The sequence below is a fragment of the Salvia splendens genome, chromosome 16 (genome assembly GCF_004379255.2).
Source record: "Salvia splendens isolate huo1 chromosome 16, SspV2, whole genome shotgun sequence".
In the NCBI taxonomy this organism is placed as follows: Eukaryota; Viridiplantae; Streptophyta; class Magnoliopsida; order Lamiales; family Lamiaceae; genus Salvia; species Salvia splendens.
This window is the reverse complement of record NC_056047.1, coordinates 23,176,385-23,190,662: the sequence shown is the minus strand read 5'-3', so window position 1 is coordinate 23,190,662 and position 14,278 is coordinate 23,176,385. Positions and strand designations below refer to the sequence as shown.

Here is a 14,278-nt window from a genome sequence, read left to right as displayed (position 1 = left end):
TTAAATTGTTTAATCAGTTAATCAGAAATAGAAGGAAAGAGTGAATAGGTTTACAGCTTCACAAACGGGAAGCTTCTTCCGCTCTCTCTAATTATCTTCACCGCTTGAGCTTCTAAAACAAACTCTTCCATGAATTGAAATGTCTGTAGCTTGCGGCGTCGAATGCGTCGTCGTTTTGGGGTGCCTCCGGTGGGCATGGAAGCGCTGCACCTACATCGGCTCCTACGACAGCGAGAGCTGGCCCTCCGCCACCCCCGACGAGTTCTACGCCGTCCCCCGCCTCTGCCGCCTCATCCTCGCCGTCTACGAGCCCGATATCCTCTCCCCCAAGTACGCCCCCGCCGGCGGCTACCGCCTCAACCCCGATTGGGTCGTCAAGCGCGTCGCCTACGACCACACGCTCGGCCACGCCCCGCCCTACCTGATCTACGCCGATCACGACAATCGCGAGATCGTCACGGCCATCCGCGGCCTCAATCTCCTCAGCGAGAGCGATTACAAGCTCCTGCTCGACAATCGGCTGGGGAAGCAGATGTTCGACGGCGGTTACGTGCACTACGGCCTCCTCAAGTCGGCCACGTGGCTGCTCAACGCCGAGTCGGAGACGCTGCGGCGCCTCTGGGAGGAGAGCGGGAGGTGCTATAAGATGGTTTTCACGGGGCATTCGTTGGGCTCAGGTGTTGCCGCTTTGTTGACTGTGATTGTAGTCAATCACGGGGATCGGTTGGGGGGGATTCCGAGGAGCTTGGTCAAGTGCTATGCGGTGGCGCCGGCGAGGTGTATGTCGCTCAATTTGGCCGTCAAGTATGCCGATGTTATCAACTCTGTTATTTTGCAGGTGATTGCCGATTTCTGATTGAATTGCCTAAATTAGGGCTCAGTTTAGGCTGTATTGAATTGCCTAAATTAGGGCTTAGTTGAGGCTGTATTGAATGAACCGATTGAATTGCCTAAATTAGGGCTTAGTTTAGGCTGTATTGAATGAACCGATTGAATTGCCTAAATTAGGGCTTAGTTTAGGCTGTATTGAATGAACCGATTGAATTGCCTAAATTAGGGCTTAGTTTAGGCTGTATTGAATGAACCGATTGAATTGCCTAAATTAGGGCTTAGTTTAGGCTGTATTGAATGAATGAGTGGGAAATAGGAATGTTTTTTCTTCAAATGGAGAAAAACTTGTTATTGGATTTGTGTTTCTTCATTAACTTCTCAGTATCATTTTTCACTGTTGAAAAGAGCTTCTATGTTATTTGCTGTTTAGGATGATTTCTTGCCCAGAACACCCACACCATTGGAGGATATCTTCAAGTCTATTTTCTGGTAAGTTATGAAAAGATTACAAGTGTTGCTTTACAGAATTACAGTCTCGGGTTTGCCTTTTAGATGATACGTACATTCAAAATATCGTATGAATCGTCGTGGTGTTGATGCTTTGTGACAGTTTGCCCTGCTTATTGTTTCTGGTCTGTCTGAGGGATACATTCATACCTGAAGGTAGAAAACTCAGGGATCCAAGAAGACTATATGCTCCTGGCCGTATATATCACATCGTCGAGAGGAAATTTTGCCGGTATATTAGCAAATTTAGCCCTGCTTTTAAGTAATGGAGCACAAATCATCTATGCAGTTTACAGTAGTACTCATAATCTGCTCTGCATTTTTTGATGTGCTTAAAGGAAGAATGATTTCTGAAAAAAATTGTGCTTTATGATTTATAATCTACCGGGGTTTTCCCTCACCATTATGCGGTCAGATTGAGTGCTTTCGTTAAGAGGTATCAACCTACATTCTCTCGCTTTTCTCTCTGAAAGTGAAAACACTGCTCGATACAGGTGTGGGAGATTTCCACCAGAGGTCAGGACCGCTATTCCTGTTGATGGCAGATTTGAGCATATTGTCTTGTCGTGCAATGCTACATCCGATCATGCTATTATCTGGATAGAACGAGAGGCAGAAAAGGCCTTGGGTGTAAGTAAACCTAGTTCCATTATTCTCTTTCCTTTTTGCTTCTGTGTTTCCTATTATGTGGGTGCTCTCGATCTCGAAACATCTGGAGGCTGTCGAGCACAACGAATTAAGAAATATGGATGATAGTATTTGCCAAAAATATCACCAAATTCTTATATTTGCAGAATTTAAGGGAGCAAGATGCAGAGGTCATAACAACCCCACCCAAAGTGCAGAAGTTCGAGCGGATTCTAACATTAGAGAAAGAACATAAGGATGCATTAGAGCGAGCTGTCAGTCTAAATATACCTCACGCGGTGACGTCTGCTGAAGAAGAACCCCCAGAGGAGGGATCTTCAGCAGGCAAGGAGCCTCGTGAAGATGACACTGGGCCGGAAGAACAAACAGATAAATCATTTTGTAAGAACGCTAGGGACAATTGGAATGAAGCGGTTGAGAAACTCTTCCATAAAAGCGAGTCCGGGAAGCTGTTGCTCAAGAGGGACAATTCTGCCTCGGCAAGTGGCTCTGGATCAACAACAGAAAGGTGATCACATTAAGCATAGTTGCCGCTTTAATCTCTACATATTTCTTACCATTCTTTCATGCACAGGAATTGTTGTATTATACTATCTTTTTTCAGCTGTAAATCTTGCAAAGTATGCATTTTTTTTCCTTTTGTTTGTTCAGCTGTAAATTTTGCAAACGTGCTGTTGAGATTTCATAGCATTCTTTCTTCATCGGGAACTGTTGATTGTTGTATTGTACTTTCGTTTGTTCAGCTGTAAGCAAACATGAAGATAATTCAATGCAAAAACACAATTTTTACTTTTGGTCCGTGACACTTTGATCTCAAACATTAAGCCATTGACCACACTAGGGCTAACAATTTTGGCATATACGATAATCTGACACGAATTCGTACAAAATTAATGAGTTTGGATCAATGCTTATTGGGTTAACTCGTTAAGAACATTTTGATTTTTGTTGGGCTGTTCGTGTCAGGTTACCCATTAAAAAATAATATTATAATATTATTAATATTTATTATTTTAAAATTTGAGTTAGGTGTACGCGGCGTGAGTGAAATGAGAATTTTGATTTTTGATGTTTGATTTTGTTAGTACTTAAATTACTTATCAGGTTGACCCAAGATGGTTCATATCATTAATAAGTTCGTGTGATTGGATTCATGTTCAGATTTGGAGTTATCTTAACAGGTCATGATAGTGTTTACCCTTATTGAGTCGAGTAGTTAATAAGTTGACTCAATAACGACCCAACACACAATTTGCCACCCCTAAACCACACTTAATACAGACGTCAAAATTAAGGCTTTAAAGATAGCAATGGTATGAAATTTTTTGACTTTTGCATCTCTGACATCCAATATTAACCACGGTCCAACAAAATAATAGTCCAACTACATTTGATAATTTCCAAACTGAGATTTCAGTATCATAGAAATCAACATAAAACTTGCTTTAAAACTTCCGATTAATAAACTGCAGACACAAATTTGCATACAGCATATTTCACATTCTGGAGGCTGCTTCCGAATAAACATATAAACATACTGTATTTTATTTTATAAAAAGCAAAGAACTTTACTATTAAGATAACAGTTGCATCATCCAGCTACTGAAAGAAATATCATCCAAAGCATTATGAAAAGATTGAACACTTCAGCAGTTGTAAGCACACCCAGATTGTACAGCTAAACATCTCGACAAGTGAATAGCTCGAGCCCATCTCTAGGTTTGCATTGCCTCCGCGTGATAACTGTCGAGTTCCTTGTCAAGGTCATCAGCAGATTTCTCAACCTTCTTTCTCCATTGTGCACCTCCGCGACCACGGCCTCCACCACGACCACGTCCACTGCCACGACCTGCACCTCTGCGTCCAGTAATAGAACCTCCACGACCTCTTTGTCTGGAATTCATTCAGATTTCAGTCAAAATTAATCCTCTATTCGACACATAACAGCTAGAAATTTTGCAGCAATGGTAACTGAAGAACACATCTGGAAACATCTCATAATGCAAGAACCAAGAAAATAGAAGCTTACCCAGAACCACGACTTGCCGGTGCAAAACCACCTCTTGAACGACCACGTCCAGACCTAAGAACACAGCAAGAACCGGGTTAGGAAACTAAAAAAAACTCTCAAGGAAGATAACATAGAATGGACATGTTTTCTGAAAGATTTTGGTCACATACGACATGACAACTGTCCTTTTCTTGCCATTTGCTCCTCCCACTACATTAACACGAGCCGACAATGGGATCTCTGAATTGGAACCAACTATCTCTATCTTCATAGGCCTTCCATCCAATTGGACATTGTTGTAACGTTTAAGTGCTTGAAATGCATCACTCCGTCGTGCAAAAACAACTTCAGCTGAACCCTGCTTAACAATTAATGGAATTAATAATTAGGAGGAAAAGCGCCTGTAATCAAGTAAAGAGAGAGCACTGCCAAACTAATAGTGCATCCCAAAGAGTCTGATTAAGAGCAGTTTGCAAAACACTTCAACTCAGCCCGACATTTCAGAGAAATAAAATACATATACAGTACAAAATGGCATCCTAAGCTAGGTGAAACAGATATAAATGATGATATAAACCTATGTAGCCATTAAAAAGATCGATAGAATATATTATTCACATAACTATTGAAGAATATATCAAAAGAAAATATAAACTTACACTTGGGCGCCCATTTTTGTCGAAATGAATGGCATACCGAACCAACTCTCCGATCTCAGAAAATAGCTCCTGTGTGTAACTCTTCTTCAGCAATTTTCCAAAAGAGACCACTCAAAATTAAAAATTTGTCAAATGGCACACAAAAGTTATACCCTAATATCTTCATTGGAAACCCCGGCGTCCAAGTTCGAAATAAACAACTTGTACCAGCTTCCAATCCTGACAGCCCAGCTGCCTTAAGACTTTCTTCAATCAGACCACTCTGCCAAGGCAATTTCTTGGTTCTGCGGAATGACTGATGCAAGCAAACCAAAACATATTCGAATTGGGAAAAGCGATTGTCAGCATATGACAAGAAAATTATATTTTATCGCTCTTGTAGATAAAGTAGATATCATCAAGATCTTAAAGAAGATTGGTTATCTAAGTCCATTGAAAATTGAGATATGTAAATTGGTCGATATGGGGATGAAGATTTGACCCACACCATGTCAGTGCCATACAAAGGTGAGAGCTCCAGTTCTCAAGTTCGGTAAAGGAAAACCACATTTGAAAGATTCTATGAACTGAGATACAACAGAAATCTCGCCCAGCGAGTATTCCACAGTATGATGATGGCATCCATCACAGAACAGCAGATATCCTTCACAAATTCCCCTCTTATGATTGGCAATACAAACTCTAGAGATCTTGATTTAACAGTTATAGCAGAAAGTTGAAGCCTCAAAATGTTAGGATTTTAATTTTGCGAAAGATCTTAAGTTATCACCTAAGATGCTCCTCTACATAAGATGACAAGTAGACTTCCATCAAATCTCTCACTTTTCACAAACATCCTTGCAGATTGCTTGACAAAATCCCATAAGAACAGAACCATCACGAACTTAGAGCATTCTCTAGAATATGATTGTTGTTTCCTTCTGAAGAGTTGTGGGCATCTCCCCACGATCAAAATATGTCCAAAACCTCTCAAATTTGAATTTATAAAACTAGAGAACCTTCATTGAGGTAATACAGCATAGCAGATTGGTCTATGTAATGCATAAGACATCGAGCTTGCCTTAGCAATAGTGTAGGCTGAAGGTCGAGCATTCACTCCAAGGGGATTTCTGCGAGGAGCGCCAAATGGAGGCCTTCCGCCTCGGGATGACCCTCCAGGCCCTCCTCGACCGCGCCGCGGCCTGCCTTGCCCTCTGCCACCTTTAACAGTATTTTTTCTACCCTTTATCATATCGTCCAAGGACATATCCAAAGAGGCCATAGACAACAAAGATTTCAAGTAATGAAAACTGCAAAACAAGAGACGGCAAAAGCACAATTAATCAGCAGGATTTCCAGACACAAAAAGTAACTCGCGTAAAACTATAAATTGATATAAGTAATAATCAGCTAGAACAAGCTACAAAGTAGACCCTCCGTCCCCTAAAATAAAAACTTTCTATTTAATGAAATTTATTTCCCAAGGTGGGACCCATTTTCCACTAACTCAATCTTTCTATCTCTTACTTTTCCAATTTTACATTAAAACTCATTCCATTTCAAAAAATCATATTTTTAGGGGAAGAAGGGAGTAGTAATTAACTAAGTCAAAGTCAACACACGAAGAATTACGCATAAAATCCAAATATATCGTCGATTGGCAACGAAATAAGAAATGATTTTTTGGTTAAATTAATTCGACATAAACGAGAAGAATACACACTGCACAAATTAAAACGCAAATTTAGAGTAAAAATCGATTCCAATATGGGTTAAAGGGATTCAATATTTGATATTTCAACACCTCAACGTCAAATCAGCACAAGTGGTTGATAGCAACATATAAAATCATATCGATAGAGTAAATCGCGAAATAAAAAAAATACCTAGAATCGGCTTGCAGAAGGCAGGAACGCAAAGAAATCCTTCGATCTATCGGTATTAGAAGATCCTCAGGAAAAAAACTCACGCAATTGAACAAAAATAGAGAGAGATCTGAGGGCGAGTCGTGAATTTACGAATCTAGGAGAGTTTATGAAGAGGAGCTAGGGTTTCAGAGGTGAAAATAAAATAGGACGACGCAATAGAAATTTTTCGTCAACATATAATTTTATAAGAATATATGGGCTTTATTGGGCAGTTGGGCTTTTCATTTCTTATTATCTCCGTTAGGCCTTGATTAGTGTGTTTACAGTCATAATTAATTTTATTTGTTGTTTGATTGTATTTATAAAAACAAATAGATCCGTGATAATGTATATTGGCTCAATTTTATATTATTAGATAATAGATACATTATATTGTGGTTTATCTCATATAATATTACTTTTTTTTGTCTATTATTAGGAGTCCCGGTTGACCAATATACTTCCTCCATCCGCCAATAGGAGTTCTGGTTCAATTTTATCATAAATGGTAGGTTGACCTCATTTTTCACTAACTCATTCTCCTCATATTTTATTATAATATTAATATATAAAAATAGGTCTACATTCCACTATCTTATTCCACCTACATTCCTTTGTATTTCTTAAAACTCGTGTCGAACTCAAAGGGACTCCTATTAATCAACTAAAGTGAGAAACAATATCAGTACATATATTTTTCAAAATCATAAATATATACTGAAAAATAGATAAATAAAATAGAAAAGATTAAATATCGATGTGAACAAATAATAACTAAATTTAGGTAATACTCCCTCCGTCCGCGAATAGGAGTCCTGGTTCAATTTTACTATAAATGGTAATAGTCATCACATTCCACTAACTCATTCTATACACATTTCATTTACAATTAATAAATACAAGTGAGACTCATATACTATTAATTTTTTCCACCCACTTTTTTTAACATTTTTTAAAACTCATGTCGTAAAGAAATGAGACTCTTGTTCACAGTCGGGCATAGTATATTTTTATTGACTATTAGATTTGGCAATCTAACGGGATTAAATTAAGCCATGTGGATTATTTTAATTATACCAAAAGTAGCAAGTAAAATGAAAAAGGTTATATATGTCATTCTATATATACGGTAGTACTCAAGCCATATATCTCCTTTTTCCATATTAAAATATTTAAGAAAATCACGGCCCATTCAAGTTTATTAGCAAATCAAATCTTCCATTATTATTCCATGTATCAATATACAAACTTTGATTTTTCTCTTACTGGATCTTAAAATAATTTTTCCTTTATTTCGATAATAGCTCAAGCTTTTACTTTGAACTAGTATCACACCCGTGCGATGCACGGTACATTGTATTTTCCTTAAAAATGTGTATGTTATATTAAATTATTGTGAACAAAATCCTTAACCACAAGTTAAAACAATTATTTTGAAGAGACAGAAAATTACATAAAATGGAGACATAGTTTCGCTGTAAATCGAATGAAACATTTTATGTGAGTGAGTGGATTTAGAGTACTTAAATGCAATAAATTTTTATAGTCCAAACAAAGTTTCATGACCATCTTCACTTTTCACTCTCTAATAGTAGTATTAAATCTTTTCACTTTCCCTAGTTATTAGTACAAGAAATAAAAAACTCATGACTTCTATTTAGTACTACAAATCATGGTAATGTTAATATGAAGATATATTTAATTTATTTTTTTCATATCACGTTGCTGATGTAATTGCAAAATTAAGAACCCTTTAATCACACACGTTTTTTTATGTAACTGCAAAATTTAAAGGCCCTTTTTAATCACACGTTTGTAACCTTAACATAGTTTTTATTGTTTTTTTAACATTAATACAATTTTTTAAATAAAATGGCATTCTTTTAAATTTTTCCAAAACTCCCCTTTTATATATGTATAGATTAGCTCAATTAAGTTAAAGTTTTTAAGAAACTAGTTTTAACCCACGTGCGATGCACGACGAAATATTTTTTTATCATACGATTTTAAATTGTTAATTGATTAACACAAGATCAAGTCTTGATTCCGAAAACAAATTGGTAGTATTGCAAGTTTTAAAATTGGACGATAGCTTTTCAAACCTCAAAACGGTTTTAAAATTGTATTTTGAAGTATAAAAACGCCGACGCAGAATAATATTGTCACAAAATTGTGTGTAATCTTTTTTGTATTTTGTATCCATTTAAATTAGTACTACTATACTTTATCATAGTCGAGCTTCTTTACATTGCAATATAGTGACCCTAATACGCTAAAAACCCAAACCTTGAAACCTAAATCCTAAACCCTTAACGTTAAAATATAATCATCATGACCAACAAATGAGCCAAATTTAAATAATAGAAAAAATAAAAAGAATATCACAACTTCATGTTAAACAATATGAAGAGTATTGGAAAATATGGAGGGAGTGAAAAACGTGATGAAAAAAAATATGTGAGTGGATAAATCACCAAATGTCATATATTTATAGTCCAAAAAATAGAAGATAACTCCTCAAAACTTTTCACTTTCTTCACCTATTATTAAATTTTTTAAAACCTTTTAATTTCCCAAAAATTAAAAACTAAGTGTTACATAAATGTTATCGAATTTTAAAATGTAATAAGTATTAACTTTATAAAATATTTAAATTTTCTAACTATTGATTTAATAATATCCAAAATAACTTATACGTAAAGCATTACCAATATTCTAAAATTCTGCAAAATAATATACATAAACTATTTTAATACAACAAGAATTTGTCCTACGATATTTTCCATTTTCTCAAGATATGAATCTATAACACTTTCTCATAGTGGACAACTAAAACTATATTATGCCTGCAACCAAAGTAACTTAAAAAATATATTAAACAAAAAATATAAACAAAATGATGATTCAATACTTATTGTGAATCAACAATTTTAATATCGATGAACCGAGAATTAGATTGTGAGATAACCTTGTAGAGGTCGACGACAACGCCAATTATATCTACAAAAATAGACACCGAGACAATGTTAATAAGCAAATAATATTAATAACAATAGTAATAATAGAAATAATAATAATTATAATAGTAGTAATAATAATATTATTAAAAATTTACCATAAAGTGCCTATCCAACAACCTTTTCAATCTACATTTGATAACATATAATGGTTTTAGACAAATTAACTAAAAAACGTAATAAGATTAGAAACAGCATCATACATACGTTCATGAAAAATACATTCCAAGTTAATGGCATTTGATTTGTCACCATTTTTAGTCATTTAAAAAATACGCACACACCGGACTCGGATAACTGATTTGGTATTCCTAAGCGTTAGATCACGAAGGAATATGAATTCCATGGTTTAGAAAACTCTTCTTTCTCCAGAGGATTTGTGATAAAATGAGAGAAGTTAAAGAGGAAGTGAACCTTAAGCTAGAAAATGATGGATATTTATAGGGAAAAAACATAAAAAAGCTATTCTAAACCCTAAACCCATCGTACATCACAAAATAAAAAGGTCTAATTTATCTAGCTAATAATGAAAATTAAAATAAATAATTGTTTAATTAGAGACCCTAAAACTTCCATTTTAATTGAATAATCATTAATGATTATTTAGTGAAATTAGTGCTTATGGTTTAAAAAAAAACGCCTAAAGAAGAAACTCTCTATTTTGGAAACTGCCGCATTAAATAAAATAAAAATCGTAACTGCTAAATTTTATTTTACAATTTTCCACCAATTGTACTACAAATAAGTACTCTTTTCATTTTTCAGTATTTATGATATTCAATGGAAGGTGTGAAATGATTTAAGAAATGGGAAGGCAACGTCTAGATTTTTATTCATAAATGTCTAGATTATGGAGTAGTTTTTATTCTTAAATTAGTTTTATCAAAATTATATACTTTTAAATCTTAAATTGCAGTTTTGTAAATATCTCCAAAACTCCCATTTTGAAAATTAACAGTAGTGGATTGTGAAGACCACATTATTAGTAGTATTTTTAATGTTTAAAACTTTTAAAGTCCCTTACTCTAATTATCATAAGAATAAAAAAACACATCAAATTTATGTTAGCTATTAAAAACTTTTCATTACACGAAACACGTTAAACACACCTTTTACATGCTAAAAGATACGCAAAAATTATTATAAAAAATGTGAATTCAATATAGTAATAAATAGCATTAAAAACTTTTCAAAATGGTAATGTACTTGACACGATTTTTACTTGTTTGCAATAATTATTTAGTGATTAATTTGATATTCGGAGGTGACAATGTCATAACTAATATGGAAGAATAAAAACCAAAAATTCAAATTATGCATTAAAAAACAAAATTTATGAAACAATTTTATAATAACTCAATAACATTGTTATTTCTTCCAAACTTATATGTATATATAGATTTTCAATTAATTTACCATATAAATATTTTATTTGAAGATATATAATAAAAAAGTTAACTGAATAAATATGCACTGAGCTGGTATAATTAAACTAATAAATAAATACTAAATATATGAATTAATTATAAAAATACAAATTCAAGATAAAATCACCAAAAAATGTATACAAAAACTCCAAAGTTTACAAAAGAGGGGTGCCTCCTCTTCTCCAAATCCATTTTTCAATTCTTAACTCTTCCATCTTTATAATTTTTCTTCCGAATTTCTAATCAAATATTTCCCCTCCTTCCTTCGTCTTCATCACGTGCTCCTATATATATTTCTATAATTTTTGTGAGGTTGAAGGTGGAGCTTCAATCATGTCATTCCAATAGCAACTCTCCCAATTGTCACCTTCATATATATAAAGCCAGCATGGAGTGACTGCAAAAAAAAAAAGAATGAGAAAGAATTGGATAATAACTGGCAACCCATATATACCAAACATCCACCAACATTTACCTGGAACCTATTATACCATCACAAAGTAGATATATAAGTTGAATAAAAGAGATCATATATCAACATAGAACAATAGTTAGAAAGCTAAAACTTCCAACAATTAAACTATATCCATAAAAGTACACAGGAGAAATAGTTTAAAAATAGTTGCATGACCATCATTAGTCATCAATTTCTTGAGCACGAGATATCCAAGTTTCTGCAAAACCATCACCATAAAGCCAAATTTATAGAATATTAGAAGCCCTTGGAATTATGCTTGTTGGCCTTCTTCTGTATCATTTCATAAATTAAATTGATGATAAATGTCTTGACCTTTCAAATTATTGTCTATTAAGAAGAAATAATTTTATTTAATAAATATTTTTTAATTTAAATGACACTCTTCTAAATTTCTCCAAAACTCCCCTTGATGTTTTTCATATAATCAATGGGAATATAACGTCTAGTATAACACCAAACATAATGGTCTTGAGAATTTGTTAAATGCTCATTATTTCATTAAAAGAATTGTAACAGCACGGCTACTCATTATAATGTTCTTAAAAATTAGTCAAAGTCTTTATTAATATATCTAGATAAATATTATATAATAGTTTTATTCTTAAATATCTAGATTATAGTATTTAAATTATATATTTAAGCTTAAATGATAATTCCATAAATACCCCCAAAACTCCCCCTTTATATATGTATAGATACGGAGTACACATTAATTAGTGTCACTAGCATATGATTAATATTGATTTACTATCTAAATCCAGATTATATAATCGAGACTTCCTTTTAATTTAATTTAATTTTTCTTGTTTAAGATATTTTATTTATTAATTATTTGAGCTTGTTGCTGTCTAAGTGTGTTGCTGTCTCAAGTCTCAACATAATTAATTATTTTCTTTTTTACAAGAATGACCACATCATCATTCTATCCTTCTACCCTTCCACCTGCAGTGGGATGCCCTAAAGTCTGCCTTATAGTTTTCACTACTATTTTGTTAATTAATTTTTTATGTTTTCAAATATGTCATGCAAATTTATAAACAAAAAAACACTATGATTAAAGACAAATCCTACATTACTAATTAAAAAAGTTACAAGAGTTAGAAATAAAAAACAAGTTCACTAAATCCTACATTACTAGTTCATTCCCAGCTTGCGGCGCAGATCATCGATCATCCACTTGAGGTATTCGGCTTTGCCCGGGTCCTCGCACTGCATGAGGGCGTGGTGTGTGTCCAACAACGTCCTCCGGTTGGCGGCCGCCACCAACTCCGCGTAGGCATGTCCCGCAGCCGAAGTCAGGGTCGGGGTCGAGGCCGCGGCCGTGGCCTGTGAGGATGTCGCCTTCGCCTTGCCCTTGTTCTTGGCAGTCTTGCTGCCAATGGGACGCCGGAAGGACATCGGTGTGCCGGAACTCTCATCCTCGTACATCGGCTGGTTGAGGTCCATCGGAGGTGTGCCGCTGTCGCTGCTCGTATAATCACCGGCGGCGGTGTTCTTCGCCCTCTTCGCCGCAGCCGATAGGGGCAGAATCCCTCCTTGGAACTTCTGCTTGTCCTTCAAGAGGAGCCAGGAGTTGTAATGCTTGAAATCGCCGTACAATGAAATGTACGACGCAAGCGCTTTATCGCGCACATCCGTCAAACTCTCGCCGCTGCCCTTCTCATACTCCGACGAGAACAAATTGACCTGCTTCTTCACCTGATCCTAGTGCTTGCGGAGCTGCTCCCTATGGTGCTTGTAGGCGGGCCGACGGCTTGGCCTCGTTGTAGCGATCAGTGATGCGCTCCCAGTACGCTATTTGCTTTTGGTTGTTGGCAAACACCGGGTCCTCTAAAATATCAATCCAACACCGGGTCAAGACGATGGTTTCATCTGGGTTGTAGTTCGTCCTCCCTGGGGCGAACTCTTCATTCTTCTCCGGAGATGGCAACTTCTGGGCCCTTTGCCTGTTCCGCTTCTTCTTGGTGGCGGAGCCCGAGGAGGCGGCGGCGCGGCGGTGTGGGGTGGGGCTGCGGCTCGGGTGGGAGACGGCTCCATGTCTGACAGCCCGTACGAATCCGTACTAAAATCGGGATCGTACTGGGTGTTGGAGTCAAAGGGCCAGTATTCATCAGGGTATGTACCCGGCCACCGTGCACCACCACTGAACATCGGACTATTCGGACTTGGGTAATCACCGAGATTCATTTTATAGTGTATGGAAGAGTGGAGTGAATGGAAGAGTGAAGTTGTGGTGTATATATATAAATTTTGAAGAATAAAAAAAAAAAAAAAAAGGAAAACGCGTTGCATCTTTCGCGGTATCATTCGCCTCACCCGCAGTGGGGCGGACGATACCGCAGACGATGCCTGGTCGAAGCCCTATCATCCACGAACGAAGCATAGGGCGCGGACGATGGATGTGTCATCGTCCGCATGGCTACAGTCGTTCGCCCGGTGCATCGGGTAAACTATCGTCCACCCCACTGTGGATGCCCTAAAATGACCTTATAGATTATACTAGAACATATTCCAACCAGTAGGTTTCTGCACAAAATAAACTTTGAACAACATTTTTTGGAGATAATATCAACTTTGACAAAGTCAACACATTATTCTATAAAATAACAATACAAGTTCTCCTTGTATGCTAATGAAAACTACCCAAGATATAACATAGTATTAGATTGCGAAAAAATCCGCATATATTGATAAGTAAAAGTTTTGACCATTATTGTATGCTCCTTGTTACCGGGTCACTAGATTTGTGCAGGAGCTACCAAACTCTGTAAATGGTATGTGCACAGTGGTGTTTCAAGCCTATTCAGTACTACC

At 36.0% G+C, this 14,278-nt stretch overlaps 1 protein-coding gene and 1 pseudogene across 1 annotated transcript; one reads left to right on the top strand and one right to left on the bottom strand.

Moving 5' to 3' along the window:
* Positions 1-22: 22 nt before the first annotated feature.
* LOC121772663 lies at positions 23-2,775 on the top strand. Its single transcript, XM_042169852.1, has 5 exons — positions 23-838; positions 1,262-1,320; positions 1,442-1,570; positions 1,833-1,968; positions 2,133-2,775. Exons 1-5 carry the CDS (start codon positions 140-142, stop codon positions 2,496-2,498), a joined length of 1,389 nt encoding a protein of 462 aa, XP_042025786.1. The 5' UTR covers positions 23-139; the 3' UTR covers positions 2,499-2,775.
* Positions 2,776-3,507: 732 nt separating this feature from the next.
* On the bottom strand, positions 3,508-6,723 carry LOC121770647 (annotated as a pseudogene).
* Between the last annotated feature and the right edge of the window lie 7,555 nt (positions 6,724-14,278).